Genomic DNA, 19,937 nt, shown 5'->3' with positions numbered 1-19,937 from the left:
TCATACATGATATTATACATATTTCAATGCCATTCTCCCAAATCATCCCACTCTCTCCCTCTCCCACAGAGTCCAAAAGACTGTTCTATACATCAGTGTCTCTTTTGTTGTCTCGTATACAGGGTTATTGTTACCATCTTTCTAAATTCCATATATATGCGTTAGTATACTGTATTGGTGTTTTTCTTCCTGGCTTACTTCACTCTGTATAATAGGCTCCAGTTTCATCCACCTCATTAGAACTGATTCAAATGTATTCTTTTTAATGGCTGAGTAATATCTTTCCTTCATCTGACATTGCTGATGAACTCTGTTTCTACACAACAGTACCAGTGTTTTTATGCATGCCCATTTCCCTTTTCCTAAACCGCTCAGTACTTACTGTCACTGCTAAGACCAAAAATCTCTTATCTAGTATCTACCTATGATACAGCACCAGCAGTGTCCCACATCTTATTTACTATTGATATAAAATGCTAGTTGCCTTAAACATAAATTTCACTTTAATATATGTCCAAGAGGATACCAATAATTGCAGAGGCAAGAAATTTAGTTTCTTAAGTGTTTTTATATTCTCTCCTCATTGCCTCTGTTCAAAGACTAAAATAATACCCAAATACAACTGTACAAGATTTTGTACAGAATGCTTTTGATGAAATGCCAACTTTCCTTTTTTCTTTTATTTACTTTTATTGTAATATAACTGATCCAGCTTTCTTCAATAATAATAATTCCTAAATATGTTTCAAACCCAAATGATTAACACCATAAAAAGACACAACTTTATCTTGTAAGAAAGATATGGTCTTTTCTATCAAAGGAGAAGTTGTAAGAAATAAAGAAGCAATTTAGAATAGTTGAACAGAAAGGTATATAGCTGCCTTGTGAATAAGATTTCCTAAAATGGTGGCTTATTACCAAACCTTTGTTCTTTACACCTTCTGATTCTCTTTCCTCATAAGGGTATTTTGGTGGGCTTTATCCTGGACATGTTCAAAAAACTAAAAGGGTGGGGAATATAGTTACCAATTGTCCAATAAAAACTTAGGCGACATCCGAGAAAGACTGTAACTCTGTGATCCTCAACCTATGAGGAGCCAGGGGAGGGAACCTGCATCTTTGGGCTAAAAACCCAGCAAACTTCCCACTTGATGTGCTTACTCCAAGACCTCTGTCTGTAAGGCACCCTTCTGGACAAGTAAAGACTACCTTGCTGAGCCATTTTCAACTGTCTGTTTCATTCCTGAAGCTGACACCGTTTGAGAGCATTTCCAACAATCTAAATGCTTTAATTAGTATTTTAAAAAAATATTATCCCTGATAAATCTGTCTCACAAGATAACCCAGTGTGTACAATATTTTGCTGTGATAATATATTCCACAGAACATAATAATACACTCACTGGAAGGCTTAGGAATTCATTAAAGTAGTCCACAAGGAAATCATCTGTCGCCAAAGAATCTTCCTGCAAAAATATAAAAGCATAATATTAATAAGCTTATGCAAAAATGGTTTAAAACATGCAAATATTATTCTCCAATTCTAATCTAATCTATCAATAGATTATAATATAGAGCTTTCAATCTGTTTCAGTTAGTCAACAGTGAGCCCTCCCTATAAATAGAACACAGTGTTACAATCTCTGGAAGGAAGAAATACAAAAGCATCCTCTTAAAAGGCCTTGCTGCTATACTTGGCTGGAAAACAGAACACATGAGAAATATAGGATGACACATAAACAAACACCAACAAGTATAAAATAGTACACATAGTAAATTTCCCATGGATTTATCAAAAAATATTTATTTTACAAAAATAAAGGCAGAATCAATAAAGATAGAATCAGTGTTTGGGGTTAAGATTAAATTCAGAATGAAAAACTCAATAAATTGCCTGTATACCTGTGGCGGATTCATTTCGATGTTTGGCAAAACTAATACAATATTGTAAAGTTTAAAAATAAAATTAAACTAAAAACAAAAAAAAGAAAGTAATAAACTAAGTGACAAAAAATAACCCACTGACTCCTTAGAATGAGAGCTTTAATAATCTGGGTCACGCTTCACTTTTGCATGAAGCAGCTTTGATAATGCATGTTTTCTAAGCATAAAGATTGTATACACTTTTTTCCATGACTATCTCATCCACCAACACAGTTGCTTTTATAGTTGGCAAAATTGGAAAGCCACTGCCAATAACAAAGTCTCTCTTCCAAATAAAGCACCTTATTTTATTACCAATTGTTTCCATTGTGTCAAAAGCAGATCATCACGTACCCTGTTGTATACTATGTGTGTTTTTATTATTCATAACTATATTTCAGTTTCCCAAATCTAACATGAAAGTTGACACTATGACACAATGCTATTATTTCCATATGGATGATTATTTTCCTCTTATACTGGCCAATTTTAAAAACCTGGTTGAAGTATAGTGTGAAAGTATAAGCAAGATATTACACTATATTAACACCTACTTCAGAGGTAGATTTTCAGGCTAATTTAAGTAATTGCAGTATCAGAATAGAATTATAAACAATCACCTATATGATTTATCTCAAAGAACTTAATTCTGAACTGGCTAAGACAAAAACTAAGGATTTAGTTTACTAAAAGTCTCAGTTGATTTAAACAACAAACTCAGAATCTCACAAATCTACTACCCTCACAGCAGTACTTTAGTAATACATGTTCAAACAAAATTCTCACTGGCAAAGGTCAAAGCAGAGCAAGGCAGATAACACTGGTGGAGGCTAAAAGGGTAACATACGCAGAGTACATCATGCAAAATGCCAGGCTGGCTGAAGCACAAGCTGGAATCAAGATCGCCAGGAGAAATATCAATAACCTCAGCTACGCAGATAACACCACACTTACGGCAGAAAGTGAGAGGAAATAGAGGCTCTTAATGAAAGTGAGAGAGGAGAGTGAAAAAGCTGGCTTAAAACGCAACATTCAGAAAACTAAGATCATGGCATCTGGTCCCACCACTTCATGGCAAATAGATGGGGAAACAATGGAAACAGTGATAGACTTTATTTTCCTGGGCTCCAAAAATCACTGCAGATGGTGACTGCAGCCATGAAATTAAAAGATGCTTGTTCCTTGGAAGAAAAGCTATGACCAACCTAGACAGCATATTAAAAAGCAGAGACATTATTTTGCCAACAAAGGTCTGCCTAGTCAAGGCTATGGTTTCTCCAGTCGTCATGTATGGATGTGAGATTTGGACCATAAAAAATGCTGATCACTGAAGAATTGATGCTTTTGAACTGTGGTGCTGGAGAAGACTCTTGAGAGTCCCTTGGACTGCAAGGAGATCTAACCAGTCAATCCTAAAGGAAATCAGTCCTGAATATTCATTGGAATGACTGATGCTGAAGCTGAAACTCCAATACTTTGGCCACCTGATGTAAAGAAGTGGCTCATTGGAAAAGACCCTGGTGCTGGGAAAGATTGAAGGCAGGAGGAGAAGGGGACAACAGAGGATGAGATGGTTGGAGATAGCATCACCAACACGATGGACATGAGTTTGAGTAGTCTCCGGGAGTTGGTGATGGTAAGGGAAGCCTGGCATGTTGCAGTCCATGGGATCGCAAAGAGTCGGACACAACTGAGTGACTGAACTGTTACTGCTACTGCTGCTACTGCTAAGTCGCTTCAGTTGAGATGGCAGCCTACTCGGCTCCTCTGTCCCTGGAATTCTCCAGGCAAGAACACTAGAGTGGGTTGCCATTTCCTTCTCCAATGCATGAGAGTAAAAAGTGAAAGTGAAGTCGCTCAGTCGTGTCCAACTCTTCATGACCCCATGGACTGCAGCCCACCAGGCTCCTCCGTCCATGGGATTTTCCAGGCAAGAGTACTGGAGTGTGGTGCCAAAAAAAGGGTAATTATCTTTTGACTTTAACCTTTCAGAGTTACTTCAACTTTCTGGACTTCATTTAGCAAACTAATAAACAATTCAATAAGTATTTTTAGGATTTCCTGGGTAAATTTCCTAGGTAGAGGCATTATGCTACAAGGGTGGCCAAGTTTTACACTACTGGGCTCATGATCAAAAATCCACAGGTGGGAAGGTTGAGAATTTTAAATTAGTTAACTGTAATGGAGTATGGTTCCTATTTTGCTAAACTAGCCATTTTGTTTTTAACTTTTAGTTGTAAAACAAACAGTGTATTTCATAAATACCCATGGACCTAAATATCACCTAGTCAGTTAAATAACCAGAAATTTCTAAAGAATCCTCAAATTCATATAGTCATTTCCAGATGCCTCACAACTGTGAGAGACTCTAACTCAATGCTTTCCAAACCACCTGTGATGAAACACCTGTTTTGTTTTTTCCCCTAATCAATTTCAGACAGATTTTTTTTTTTGGTAAAATACAGTAAGAATGAATTATTAGAAAGCAAAATAAAAATATACATAATACAGGCCCAACTATTTAATTAATTATTGGGCTTCCTAGGTGGCACGGTGGTAAAGAATCCGCCTGCCAATGCTGAAGATGCAAAATATGCAGGTTCACTCCCTGGGTTGAGAAGATCCCCTGGAGGAGGAAATGGCAACCCACTCCAGTATTCTTGCCTAGAAAATTCCATGGACAGAGGGGCCTGGCAGGCTACATTCCATGGGGTCGCAAAGAGTCGGACATGACTGAGTACATACGCACATTTTATTATTAAAGTCAATACTCTCGGGACTTCCCTGGTGGTCCAGGAGTTAAGAATCCGCCTTGCAGTGCAGGGGATGCAGGTTTGATCGCTGGTTGGAGAACTAAGATCTCACACGCTGCAGAGCAACTAAGCCTGTACATGGAAACGTCAGCCCACACGCCACAACTCGAGAGTCCACGAGTCGTAACGGAAGATCCTGCGTGACACGTCAAAGCTCCTGTGAGCCACAACTAAGACCCAAGGCAGTCAAGTAAGTGAATAAATAGATAGGTTAAAGTAAGTAAAAACTAAAATCGATACTCAATCAGATTGCCATAAGGCTTCCATAGGTTTTCTCTCAGTTTCTGAACTCAGCTCTGAGTGGACAGATGGGAGTTCTCTGGCAGCACCAGTCGGCACACCCAACTCCAGCAGCACAGCCCTGACCCTTGGGGGGCAGCGCGCTCTCCGTCCCTCAGGTCCCCTTGAGGGACCCCAGGAAAGGGCATTTCCTGGGCATTCAGTCACATCCTCCATTGCACTTAACAACCATGGACACTTAATGTATGATTCAAATACATCAAAATCTGTATTTCTTTTCTGAAGCTGTATCTTAATTTCTACCAATATTAAACATAAATGTTTCTGCTGGTATCAGGGCAGTTAGCTCCAAAAGGGAAATAAGTGTGGCCTTCAAGTGCCATTCACTCTGTCCTCGCATCACACTTGAATGGAAAGGTCTGCGGGTCTCTCAATAAATGAACGTATTTTCCCATTGCAGTTTTTAGTTCAATGTGTTCAAGTATCTTGTCACATCAGTAACAAAGTCCTGTGAACCTATGAGGATATGATAAACCTTTTACTCTCCAAACCCTTTAGTTTAAAAAAAAATTGTTTTAAGGCCTTGATTGGGAGAAGCAACTCAGTTACTCTCAACAAATTTCCACAGTCCAGTCACTTGGCTGTAGTAAAATGAACTAAGTCTCCATTATCCAGGTTTAACATCTTCCAATAACCAATAAACTGGCGATGGTTAGTGGTACAATCAAGAAGAAAATTGAGTTACAATCAATTCCTCCATTACATCATTCCATGAACCTGACTACAAAATTTGCAACACAGATTCTCTGCTGAATGATGCAATGGAAGGCAGAAACATTTTTTCAGAGTTGAATGCACCCTTGAAACCTGTTTTTTCATGTATTACAGGTGTGCCATCTGTGAAAGTGAAGTCAGCTTTTCCATTTTTAGTCCAAATTGCTCAAAACTTCTTCCTGAAAGAGGGTTACACAAAATAGTTTATGTGTATGCTAATAGGTAAAATTTTTTATTGATTAAAAAATCATTTCGCTGGACCCTCAAATGACATAAACATAAACTACAACTTCTTCACAACTCTAAAAGATGCAAGATATACAAAGAAGGTCTTCTAATGAAGGGAAAACCAGATAAATACAAACAAAAAAATGTAGTCCAAAAAAGAATATAGTACCTGCCATAAGAAAATTACCACATAAAATGCTTCCTCCAAAAGGAGGGAAAGATGTTATTTGGTAGGGGGAATCAAAAAAGACTCAAGAGGGGAAAATGGCATTTCAATTATATTTCAAATAACTCCAACGTCTGTATCTAGAAAGATAACACAAGAGAGGCAATAACGCAGAGAAAAGACAGACATGCATGAGGAAAGCAATGGTGGAAAGCAACAGTTTGTAAAGGCAATCAGTTAGCTAACAGCACAAACAGAAAAATAACCCAAGCTTCCAACTTCCCTTTAAGCCATCCACACACTAGCCAAAGCCATTCATCTAATTTCTAAGGCAGAATCCTAAACTGACACAGTTCAGACTGGGAATGCGATCAGCCATCAGGAGATAGGCATAAACCATATTTCCAGAATTATACTTATCAGGAGGATCCTATTTTGCGTCTTCTTCCTAAAATACATATAGATTCTTCCTTTCCTCCTTTCTAAACAAGCCAATCACTAGACTAGAGCCTGCAACCCAGTATGGCCATGACGCGCCACGGTGTGCAGACAATGGAATTCATGGTCAAGTGAGAGTAGACCTCTTCAGATCGCAGGACAACCAGGGACAGTCAGGGATGGTGGTGCTCCTGGGATGGTGATCTCTGGCTATGAGCAATCTTGTTTGGGACTCCTCATCCAAGTTGCTTCCCTGGAGACGGTGATTTATGAGCCATATCCCACACCCAGACAATGAGTGTAGCCAAAGAGTTGCTCAAGCTGGTGGACATGGATTTGTTAGCCAGCTGTAGCACACACCACTGCTCTATGAAGCTGCTGGAGGAGTTTCTGTTTGAGATGTCCAAAAAGACAGTTCACAGCCAAAGATGCTAACAGCTTGAAGGAAAGAGGGAGGGGAGATCTTTGGAAGGAAAATGGCCCCAAGTCTTTGCCTTCACATACAACAGATATTTCTGTCTGCTGGCAACTGATGTATCCTTGTAGTAGTATACAAGGCAATCACCTGAAAAATACATGCATATACTGCTGTAGAGTTTCATCATTATTTTGAAATAATTGAAACTTTATTGACTTCTAAATTTGTTTATCCTAAGAATTTTTAACATTATATTTGTCATGAAAAGAGGGGGTTCTATTAAGTTTAAATTTCATTTTCAACTTCTGCAGTCTTGAATGGCTGTTTAAAAAGTCTAAAAAATTTTACTACCTATTGGGAGATAGTTTCTCACCAATTGAGACTATACAAGAATAGTAAAAGATCGAACGTTAAAAGTCTTGATTAGAAATTACATATAGTTATTTCAAGCATAAGACCTAATATTAAAAAGTTACATACATTCAAAAAGGAAATTAACAATTCCATTTATAATAGTAGGGAAAATAATGACAACCAAGAAGGCAAAGACTTGTACACTGAACTAAAAAACTGCCGAAAGAAATTAGAGAAGATATAAATAAAAGGAAATACATGCCATGTTCAAGGATTGAAAGACCATATTGCTAAGATGACAATATTACCCAAAGCAATCTACAAATTTAAATACATTCTCCATCAAAATCCCAATGCCTTTTTTTTGCAGAAATGAAAAACTCATCCTAAAATTCACAAGGAATTTCAAGGGACCTGGAATAGCCAAAATAATATTGAAAAAGAACAAAAACTGAAGAATCCATATATCCTAATTTCAAAACTTATGACAAAATTACAATAATGAAAACAAAGCGGTGCTGGCATAAAGACCGACATACAGACCACTGGAATAGAATAGAGTCCAGAAATAAATCCTCTCTTAAATGGTCAAATAATTTTCAACAAGGGTGCCAAGACAATTCAGCAGAGAAAGGACATTCTTTTCAACAAATGGTGCTAGGAAAACTGGATATCCACATGCCAAAAAATGAAGTTGGACCCTCTCTTTATAACATATACAAAAATTAACTCAAAATGGATCAAAGACCTAAAACATAAGACTAAAACATAAAATACTCAGAGAAGACATAAGGATAAATCTTCATGACTTTGGATTGGCAATAGATTCTTAAATATGACATCTAAAGCATGAGCCAAAAAGAAAAAGAAATTATTTTTCATGAAAATTAATAACTTGTGAATCAAAGGGCCCTACTAGGAAAGTGAAAGATAACCTACAGAACGTGAGAAGATATTTGCAAAGCATATATCTGATAAGCATTTACCATTCAAAATATATATAAAGAATTCTAAAAACTCAGAAAGAAAAATATAAACAACCCCAAGTTTTTTAAACAGGCAAAAAACTTTAACATTTCTCCAGAGAAGATATACAAATGGTCAATAAGCACATGAAAAGATACTCAACAGCAGCAGCAACAAGATATCACTTCACATCTACTAGGATGGCTACAATTTAAAAAAAAAAATGAAAAATAACAAGTGCTGGTGAGAATGCAGAGAAATTGGAATCTTTGTACACTGCTGGTAGCAATGTGAAATGGTACAGCCACCATTCCTCAAAAAGTTAAACATATATAATTACCATTACAATCCAGCAATCATTTCTGGGTATATACCCAAAAGAACAGAAAGCAGGACTCAAACAGGTATTTGTTGTACACCTGTGTGCATAGTACCATTATTTACAGCTGCCAAAAGATTGAGACAAGTCAAATGCCTATTGATATATGAAAGGATAAACAAAATACGGTATGTACATATAATGGAATATTATTCAGCCTTGAAAAGGAATGAAATTCTGATACATGAAACAACATGAATGATCCCTGAAAACGTCATGCTAAATGAAATAAGCCAAACACAAAAGGGCAAATACTGCATTATTCCACTTATATGAGTTACCTAGAATAGTCAAGGGCTTCCCAGGTGGCCCTAGTGGTAAAGAATCTGCCTGCTAATGTGGGAGGACATGAGATGTGGGTTCAATCCCTGGGTTGGGAAGATCCCCTAGAAGTGGGCCTGGAAACTCACTCCAGTACTGTAGCCTGGAGAATCCCATGGACAGAGGAGCCTGATGGGCTACAGCCCATAGTGTCACAGTCAGACATGACCGAAGCAACTTAGCCTGCACACACAGAATAGTCAAATTTATAAAGACAGGATGTAGAACAACGGTAACTGAAGGCTGGAAGAGGGGTAACAGGAAGTCACTATTTAATGGGTTCGGTTCAGGTCAGTTCAGTCGCTGAGTCATGTCCAACTCTTTGTGATCCCATGAACTGAAGCACGCCAGGCTTCCCTGTCTATCACCAGCTCCGGGACCCTGCTCAAACTCATGTTCATTGGGTCAGTGATGCCATCCAACCATCTCATCCTCTGTCATCCCCTTCTCCTCCTGCCTTCAATCTTTCCCAGCATCAAGGTCTTTCCAAATGAGTCACTTCTTCACATCAGGTGGCCAAAGTACTGGAGTGTCAGCTTCAGCATCAGTAATTCCAATGAATATTCTGGACTGATTTCCTTTAGGATGGACTGGTTTCATCTCATTGCTGTCCAAGGGACTCTCAAGAGTCTTCTCCAACACCACAGTTCACAAGCATCAATTCTTCAGCACTCAGCTTTCTTTATAGTCCAACTCTCACATCCATACATGACTGCTCGAAAAAACCAAAGCTTTGACTTAGATGGACCTTTGTTGGCAAAGTAATGTCTCTGCTTTTTAATACGTGTCTAGGTTGGTCACAGCTTTCTTCCAAGGAGCAAACATCTTTTTATTTCATGGCTGCAGTCACCATCTGCAGTGATTTTGGAGCGCAAAAATATAAAGTCTCTCACTGTTTCCACTGTTTCCCCATCTATTTGCCATAAAGTGATGGGACCAAATGCCATGATCTTAGTTTTCTGAATGTTGAGTTTTAAGCCAATTATTTCACTCTCCTCTTTCACTTTCATCAGGAGGCTCTCTAGCTCCTCTTTGCCTTCTGCCACAAGGATAGTGTCATCTGCATATCTAATGTTATTGCTTTTTCTCCCAGCAATCTTGATTCCAGCTTATGCTTCATCCAGCACAGCATTTCACATGATGTACTCTGCATATAAGTTAAATAAGAAGGGTGACAACATACAGCCTGGATGCACTCCTTTCCAGCTTTGGAACCAGTCTGTTGTTCCATGTCCAGTCCTAACTGTTGCTTTTTGACCTGCATACAGATTTCTCAGGAGGCAGGTCAGATGGTCTGGTATTCCCACCTCTTTAAGAATTTTCCACAGTTTGTTGTGATCCACACAGTCAAAGGCTTTGGCATAGTCAATAAAGCAGAAGTAGATGTTTTTCTGGAACTCTCTTGCTTTGCTTTTTCAATGATCCAATAGATATTGGCAATTTGATCTCTGGTTCCTCTGCCTTTTCAATTTGGGATGATGAAAAAGTTCTGGAGATGGATAGTGGTGATGGATGCACAAGGTGAATGTGGCTTATTGCCACTGAAATCATACACTTAAATACGGTTAAAATGGTAAGTTTATGTGCATTTTCCACAATAAAAAAGTTAGAAAGTGAAAGTGTTAGTCGCTCAGTTGTTTCCAACTCTTTGTGACCCCATGGACTGTAGCCCGCCAGGCTCCTCTATCCATGGAATTTTCCAAGCAATAATACCAGAGTGGGTAGCCACTCCTTTCTCCAGGGGATCTTCCCAACCCAAGGATTGAACCCAGATCTCCTGCATTGGCAGGCAAATTCATTAACCATCTGAGCCACCAGAGAAGCCAAAGTTAAATATATGCCAGAATCATGCAACAACATGAGAGAATCTCAAAATCATCATGCTGAGCAAACACAGTTTTACACAAGAGAAAACCAACTGTATGATTCCATTTACATGAATTTAAATCTATAATCTATGTTACTAATCCATGGTGAAAACTAGGACAATAGTCTTTGGGGAATGTAGGAAAAATCATCTGGAAAGAGACTTGAAACGGCTTTTTAAGATTATGGAAATGTTCTATATTTGATTGAGGTTTAGATTATACAAGTGTATACACATTAAAATTTTTCAAATGGGATTCAAGTTTTCCGTTTCACCGTGCATAAATTTTACATACAAAAGAACCATAAACTAATATTGAACACTAATTTTAGGGGTGATACATATCTCATCAATGTCTACAGCTTATACTCTGAAATGTATAAAAATAAAATGGATTGATGGATGAATGGTGAGATGGACAGAAGAACAAGAAACATAAAAAAGCAAACGGAGCAAAATACTAATGACTGTGAAATCTTGGTGATGGGTATATATGTGTTTACCACACAGTTTTTTTTTCCCCTCTTGGCCACACAGTATGTGGAATCTCAGCTCCCTGACCAGGGATCGAACTCACATCCCCTGCCATCAGAAGCATGGAGTCTTAACCACTGGACTGCCAGGGAAGTCCCACCCACACAGTTCTTTTAACTTTCCTATGTGTTTAACTGTATGCATTAAAAAATGCTTTGATGGAGGGACTTATGTATAAGGAAATGATATCACGTTTCTCTGCATCTGTGGAGCTTTCCTAGCCTCCTGCGTACTAAAGGACAGATCACAATCACTATCATCACATCTAGAATAAACCCCTGGTCATCTGATGATCTTTTGACTACTATCCTGAGATCTCATGCACTACCAGTCAGACCCCTCCAGGACCTCTGCTTCACCCTCCTGTCCAGAATGTGCTAAACCTCATCTTCCTACCTCTCCTTACCCCATTACAGTATGGATCAGTCTTCCTAGCAACACCACAATCAATACAAGAGTTCCACTTGTCTTCCAATCTCCCATCTTTTTCTAACACAAAAAAGGGTTTTGGATGAATGCAATTTGGTTCCTGCCCAGCTGTCCAGCCTCATCTCATATTACCATGCTCTAGGCATTGCACTGTTTTTTATATAGTTCTGCACCTTTGTGCATCGGAGAAGGCAATGGCACCCACTCCAGTACTCTTGCCTGGAAAATCCCATGGACGGAGGAGCCTGGTGGGCTACAGTCCATGGGGTCGCTAAGAGTCGGACACGACTGAGCGACTTCACTTTCACTTTTTACTTTCACGCATTGGACAAGGAAACGCAACCCACTCCAGTGTTCTTGCCTGGAGAATCCCAGGGATGGGGGAGGCTGGTGGGCTGCCATCTATGGGGTCACAGAGTCAGACATGACTGAAGCGACGCAGCAGCAGCAGCAGCAGCACCTTCGTGCATGCTGATTATTCGACTGTGAAAATCTTTTCTCCTCTTATCTATCTACCCACCCCTTTTCTTCTCCAAAAGTTACAGCTTTGTTTCCCCGATCATAGCTTTCAATACTTCAGACTCTAATTTTCTGTTTAGTCTCACACTCTGGGCTGTAAACTTCTGGAAAAAAAGACTGCTTCTTATTCATTTAAAAAATTCCCAATGCTAAAAGAATCTGAAAAATAACACACGCACACACTCACACATCACACAGTAAACATACATATACTGAGGCCCACGTGGCTCAGTGGTAAAGAATCCACCTGCCAATGCAGGAGAATGAATTTGATCTCTGGGTTGGGAAGATTTCCTAGAGGAGAAAATGACAACCCACTCCAGTACTCTTGCTTGAAAAACCCCATGAACAGAGGAGCCAGGCGGGCTACAGTCCATGAGGCTGCAAAGAGTCGGACACAACTGAGCAGCTGAGCATGCAGGCATACATATGTATAATCTGAATCATTTTGCTGTACTCCTAAAACTGACATAATATTTTGAATCAACCATACTTCAATTAAAAAACTTCCCAGTGCTTTATATAATAGATACTTACATTATTGTTAAGTAAATGTTGAATGATTATACCAAAGACATGAAACCTAAAGAGAAAAGACTAATAACCTAAGACTCTAATAAAACAACACTAGGGAGAGCCCCTGGAGAAGGAAACAGCAACCCACTTCAGTCTTCTTGCCTGGAAAATCCCATGGACAGAGGAGCCTGATGGGCTACACTCCATGGGATCACAAGAGTCAGACATGACTTAGTGACTAAACCACCACCTCCAATAAAATAAAAAGGAAACGTTGCCAAAAAAGGAAAACAGAAAAAGAGAACACAAGGGGAAACAAATGCCACAAAGTGGCTTGTTGAAAGTATATATTACACAGATCAAAGGCATTTCAGGAACGTAAGAGCTGAAAGTCCATTTATCAGATCCCCACTGGACTGCAAAACTGCATATGGTATTATTACTGTAGTGTATGAAGCAGGAAGCAAGTAAGAGTGGCTCAGGCAATGAAGAGCAAAAGTACGAATCTCCTTTCATTATGAAGAGTTATCATCACATATTACAATCAGCATCTACTGAGCAGTACTTTCCATTTGGTTTCTATTCTCACTCTCTTTCCTGGAGGAAACTCTGAAAGGCCCGGGGAAGATACAGGAAGCTGTCAATTCCCTTTTTATCCAATCACACAGTGCTCCATGCCGGGCTGGACGAAGCACAAGCTGGAATCAAGATTACTGGGAGAAAAATCAATAACCTCAGATACGCAGATGACCCCATGCTTATGGCAGAAAGCGAAGAGGAACTAAAAAGCCTCTTGATGAAAGTAAAGAGGAGAGTGAAAAAGTTGGCTTAAAACTCAACATTCAGAAAACTAAGATCATGGCATTCAGTCCCATTGCTTCATGGCAAATAGATGGGGAAACAATGGAAACAGTGATAGACTTTATTTGGGGGGGCTCCAAAATCACTGCTGGAGAAGGCAATGGCACCCTACTCCAGCACTCTTGCCTGGAAAATCCCATGGATGGAGGAGCCTGGTGGGCTGCAGTTCATGGGGTCGCTAAGAGTCGGACACGACTGAGTGACTTCACTTTCACTTTTCACTTTCATGCACTGGAGAAGGAAATGGCAACCCACTCCAGTGTTCTTGCCTGGAGAATCCCAGGGACTGAGGAGCCTGGTGGGCTGCCGTCTATGGGGTCACATAGAGTTGGACACGACTGAAGCGACTTAGCAGCAGCAGCAAAATCACTGCAGATGGTGACTGCAGCCATGAAATTAAAAGATGCTTGCTCCTTGGAAGAAAAGCTATGACCAACCTAGACAGCATATTAAAAAGCAGAGACATTACTTTGCCAACAAAGGTCCATCTAGTCAAGGCTATGGTTTTTCCAGTAGTCATGTATGGATGTGAGAGTTGGACCATAAAGAAAGCTGAGTGCCAAAGAATTGATGTTTTTGAACTGTGGTGTTGGAGAAGACTTTTGAGAGTCCCTTGGACAGCAATGAGATGAAACCAGTCCATCCTAAAGGAAATCAGTCCTGAATATTCATTGGAATGACTGATGCTAAAGCTGAAACTCCAATACTTTGGCCACCTGACGCAAAGAGGCAGCTCATTGGAAAAGACCCTGATGCTGGGAAAGATTGAAGGTGGGAGGAGAAGGGGATGACAGAGGATGAGATGGTTGGATGGCATCACCCACTTGATCGACAGGAGGTTGAACAAGCTCCAGGAGTTGGTTGAGCAAGCTCCAGGAGTTGGTGATGGACAGGGAGGCCTGGCGTGCTGCAGTCCATGGGGTCGCAGAGTTGGACACGACTGAGCAACTGAACTGAACTGTCTAAAAAGCCAAGTAGGACTTTTTCAGTGAATTCATTGGCTTGGGTTCAGTCGATTCATTTGGCCAAACACCTTATGGCTTTCCTCCTGTACTAAAGTCCTGGATACAACATGATACCCTAATGTAAAAAAGTGTATTTTATACTCTTTATCATCTTTCCTCCCATGCTACACCTTATGACTGAGTGGCTAAGTACAGTATACACCTTACCTATGATTAAAAGTTTCTTTTAATGCACTTTTTGTTCAAAATGCACACAAACATAAACTGCTTATCGTTGTATTGTTTCCTATTAAAGGTCACCTCTCCAACTAGAAGGCATACAACTTTGGGGAACAGTGATGGACAGTGTGTGTCCCCAGGAGTGCTTAATACAATGATAAGTGCGATTACTTGCTTAACAATATACTTGTTGACTAATGTATTGATGGAACTTCTAAAGCAGTTTCTGTGGTTTCAAAAAGCATTAGAGAATTTGGTTCCAACCCGAGAACTGGACTCCGCAGAGACGGAAGAATTCCAAACAGCCTAACACTCTCCAAAGGACCTCCAGGACCGTCTGGGTTTCCAAATGACTTGTTGGAGACACTTCTGGTACCTCGCTTGGCACCCTGCATCCACCTGCTCCTGTCCTCCACCTCCGTGGACTGCCAACAGCGTGCCACCCAAGTGTGCTCTCACACTCCCCCAACCCACTGATGTGCAATCAACTCTATTCACAATCTGAAAGGTAAACACCATGTGGTCATTAATGTTCATATAATTAGACACTCTTGCTCACAAGGACTGGAGCACATGCATCTTTTTTGCATATTACCTGAGAATAATGAGAATATCCTCCGGCTTGGGACATGCTCTGTGTTTATAATAAACTCATTCACTCTATACAAATAACAGAAAATGAATTTGAATAGCCTAAAATTAGCTGAAAATCAATACTACTTTTAACAACCAAAATATAAAAAATACCACATGAAACTAGTGTCTCTTAATTTTATTCACTGTATGGAATGTGCAGGTGACTGAATCACAGTATGAGCTCTATAGGAGCTCACAAATTTGTTAAGAAATTGCAAAATTTACAAAGTTAAAATATATGCAAAGCGATGTCTGACAAGAAAAAAAAATTGTTCTAAATGTTATTCTCTCCACTGAAGACAGAGGCCTCATGTAAAGGTTAAAATATTTTGCAGACATACTTAACAGCATCATCGACTGAGAAAATGCAATAAGAATAAAGTTCCTGTAAATAGGGACCTCTTTATTTTAGTATAGGACTCTGCTGCCAATAATGGAAAACCAAAATAATACTATTTAAATAACATAGAGGTTTACGTCTCTCGTGTAATTAATTATAAGCAGTGCAGAACCAGCACAGTGGCGTCCCAACCTATCAGGAGCCCAGGTCTCTTGGGTCTTGTGGCTCTGCCATTCTCACCATGCCACTTCTGCCTCATGATCTAAGATGATTGCTTCAGCTCCAGGATCACACCCTCCTTCCAGCCAGCAAGAAAGAGAACAAAGGGCATGTTCTCTCCCTTTACATTTATCTGAGTGTCAGAGTCAGAATGACCCAGGTTCTAGCTGTGGTCTGACCGGTTTTACCAGCTGTGTGACCCAGGGGGTGGTTATTCCATCTCTGTAAACATCAGCTTTCCAGAAGCAGGACACAGTGCTTCTGCTTAAACTTCATTAATCAAAACTTGGTTATAAAACTTGGTTCTGGCAAAGGAAGCCAGAAAACGTTGCTAATTATTTTGGAGAGTAATATGTCTTGTAGGTACCATGGAAAATGGTGGAATGGGAAACCAGAGATCTCAGTCACACAATTCCTTTCTAAAAATATTAATGAGAAAAAATACTCTTACACTTTGGGGAAAGAGAGAGAAATATTATGTGCAAGACATACGGATTCTTTCATCTATAGATAATGCTTGGTGAGCCGATGAATTTGAGGATCTGGTTACAAACTGGACATGACTGAAAGCTGCACAGGGCTCAGAGGCAATCTGGATGATTTTAGGCTGGCAAGATTTCCTGGAGATGAGCTGGACCTGGAAGAATGCCCAAGATTGTGAAATGGATGGGGGAGAGCAACTGAGACAAAACTCAACAGTAAAGCCAAGGAGGCAAGCAGCACAGTTTGGCTGGAGCAGAGGGCATGTGGAAGCATTTTATAAACCAAAGACACTTTGAACATTGTCTTCATCACATAGACAGTATTGGGAGATAAGGTTAAAGAAGGTTGAAAAGTTGCAGAAAAGATTCTGCATGCTAAAGGGAGGCTTCTGACATTCCAACTCTGCCAGTTACTACAAGTGTGGCCCCAAGCCAAGTCAGTGAGCCTCTGTGAACACCGACATCCTCATCTGTGAGAGGTGAGTGTTAGTCACTACCGAACAGGGTTGTTCTGAGGTTTAAATACCACCACGCAGTCAGCATTCAGTAAACAGTAGGTTAAAAAGAAAGCTCTGAGCAATTGAGTAACATAGCAATTTCTTATAGAGTTAATAGCAATTTGATAGCCAAGGTAGCAGAGGTGCGAGAAGGAAAAAGCCTAAAGGTAGAGCAAAGTCATAGCAAGAAATTCAGGTTGCGCACAGGAGTTGGCTCTTTGTACCTCAGGCAAAGAAAAACTGCAGTTGGCAGAGGGAACACTGGAGGCAGTGATATCAGCTAGGATTACTGCCAAAGTCTGTGCTCAGGGATGAGGGCCTGAATAAGACAGTAGCTGTGAGGATGGAGAAAAAGATTTGGCTATGAAAGGAATTTGGGAAATGACTACAGGTGGGAAGTGAAGAAAAGGGAAGAAAGGTTCTGACTTGAGTGTTTGAATGGCCAGTGGCACCACTACCTGAAATAAGAAGAGGAAAAAAGACAGAATAGGTGGTGATTAGTTCACTTCACACTACGGAAGTGATACAGGGACATCTAGATGATGAAGTCACCCAGTAACCCAGTAGGCATAGAGTTCTGACATCATAAGAGGAGTGTAGACGAGAGGTGTGTAGGTTTAGGAGTCCTGTGAAATAAGGGTGGTGGAAGCCATAGGAGAAGAGGAGTTCTCCCAGAGAATCCTGAAGAAGGTCTATACTTTGATGGGTAAGAAAAAAGAGAAGCCAGGAAGGGAGGACATGAGAGATGGGAGAACTGGGAGACAGTGGAATTAAAAAAAAAAAATCAAGAGAAAGAGGAATGGCTAACAGAATTTTCAAGATGGCCTCATTAAACTGCCATAAGCTGGGGAAAGACGTGGAGAGGTCAGCAGGCAACTGAAATGTTGAGGGTAATGCCTGTGAGAGACTTTGTGCTGGAGTTGTATGGGAAAAGGTTATTTCGAAAAAATGCTTACCTCTTGCCTGCGTGAAGAACAGTTCAGGAAGCAGCTTAAAGAAATCTGCTACTACCCAGAGTGATGCCAAGGCAACAGGAAAATTGTTGGAGTTTCTGTCACACTATTTGTGCCTCCCTCAGTGATGGACCAAAGATCTGGAAAGTGCTAGCAGACGCAAGGTAGCAGAGAGCCTCTACTCTCAGCCCCTACTAGACTATGAACTTTCTGAGACTTATCCTTAGCATCTAGCACCACACTTCAATATAGAGGCACTCATGTTTGCTGAGTAAAAAGCCAAAAGCAAATAAGAGAAGTGACCAACGAGAGAATAAAGTGCTGTAGGACATAAGCAAATAATGTAGAGAAGTCGTTAGAACTCTTGGAATCAAGCCTCTGTATGTAGAGAAGTCCTTAGAACTCTTGGAATCAAGCCTCTGTATGAATGAGGCTTTGCTGCCTCCTATCTTAATGCATTACCTGGGACAAGTTCCTTAAATACACAGAGGGAATCACAGTAGAACCCGCTAGTCTAGAAACAGCACTCACCTAAATGACAACAGATATAACGTACTTGGCCAAGTAGTTATTACCCCTCAACTCTCCAGAAGTCTGAGCTGAGACTATTTGGTACATTTTCAAAAGAACTATAACTGTAAATAGACCTTGTGTTAATCAATGCCACCTACTAAGGTTTACTGTAACCAGGAACTGCTCAGCCCCAACACCATAAAACCATGGAGATGAATCTACTCTCGTGGAGTCATCAACAAACTTAGCAAAGTTGAATGAGGCCATTTATATAAAAGAACTTTTAACAATGAACAGCATCCACCATGAAAACTCAGTTGGTCCCGTCTTAAAATGTACCTGTTGAAAAATAAATTATTGAATCCAGCACCATTGTTATGAAACCAAAGCTTATATTATAACTCATTTGGCAAAAAGAAAGGAAAAGAAACATCATTTCTAAAAAGTGATCTATGATTTGCTATTTTTAAAAAGCCAAAAAAGAAGTAGCCCTCCAAATTCTACTTACAAATCCTTCTTCTGTAATAGTTGGTGGCTCTGAAACAAAATAAAATATTACATTATCTCATTCAAATCTGATTTCCTTTTAAAGTAAATGAAATAATTTGAGGCAGTACTCAGCCCTGCATTATACGTGGGCAAGCTCAGTAAAACTCTTGGCCCTCTGTTCGCTCTCTGCACATGGATTGAATTTGAAGTTGGAATTCAAGGTGGAAGTGGGGAGAAAAGGCCTCTGGAATCCAGCTTGGTCACTAATCGACTGCGACCCCCAGAGTCAACCTTAATAGATGGAGGCCTCCATGACTCCCGCTGCAAAACGGAGAATTAAGCAAAATAAAATAAGACGGTGCCAATGAGGCACTGGAAAACGGGGGTGGCGGGTTAAATTCCTTTAAAAAAGGGGTGAGGGCTCTAGGGTCTGTGCTACCAAGGTTAGGAAGAGGGGTCGCCCGGGGGGCAAAAGGAAGCCCAGAGGCGGTGCGCGGTGGAGCCGCCCCGCGCGCCCCGGCCCCGACCCCGGCCGCCCCACCTACCGACGGTAAGCCGCCTCTCGGGCATGCCGCCGCCCGCGCCCCGCGCCCCCGGCACCCGCGCGAGCCGTCAGGACGCCACGGGCGCGGGCCGTCGGGCCCCGGGAACGGCCGCCGACGCGGAGCGGCGCGCGCGGCCCCGGGCGGCCTGGCCGCTGTGGCCCTAGCGCGGCTCGAGTTGCTATGGAGCTGAGACAATGCGGGCGCCGAGCGGCGGCCCGTCACGCGCCTTTCGGGGGCTGGGGGGTGCTCCCCGGGCCGAGGAAGGGACGTGGGCCACCCCGGTCCGTGGGCCAGGGCCCTGCGCCGCCGCCAACGGCTTACGGGACGACGCGC

At 40.9% G+C, this 19,937-nt stretch overlaps 1 protein-coding gene across 3 annotated transcripts in view; it reads right to left on the bottom strand.

Moving 5' to 3' along the window:
• The window catches only part of RGS22 (regulator of G protein signaling 22), a 143,300-nt gene extending 123,582 nt beyond the window's left edge, over positions 1–19,718 (bottom strand). Inside the window, exons 1-3 of one of the 3 annotated variants that reach the window (XM_070803121.1) lie at positions 19,605–19,718; positions 19,079–19,107; positions 1,404–1,466 (exon numbers count right to left, since the gene is read on the bottom strand). In XM_070803121.1, coding sequence (XP_070659222.1) covers positions 1,404–1,466; positions 19,079–19,107; positions 19,605–19,629 — 117 coding nt within the window. In that variant the 5' untranslated portion in view covers positions 19,630–19,718. The remainder of the gene's footprint in view (positions 1–1,403; positions 1,467–19,078; positions 19,108–19,604) is intronic. The other 2 variants (XM_070803119.1, XM_070803122.1) reach the window with 2 other exon arrangements.
• Between the last annotated feature and the right edge of the window lie 219 nt (positions 19,719–19,937).

The sequence above is a fragment of the Bos indicus genome, chromosome 14, assembly GCF_029378745.1.
Source record: "Bos indicus isolate NIAB-ARS_2022 breed Sahiwal x Tharparkar chromosome 14, NIAB-ARS_B.indTharparkar_mat_pri_1.0, whole genome shotgun sequence".
NCBI classification, from domain to species: domain Eukaryota; kingdom Metazoa; phylum Chordata; class Mammalia; order Artiodactyla; family Bovidae; genus Bos; species Bos indicus.
Note: the sequence above shows the minus strand (reverse complement) of the source record. Positions and strands in the feature narration are given on the sequence as shown.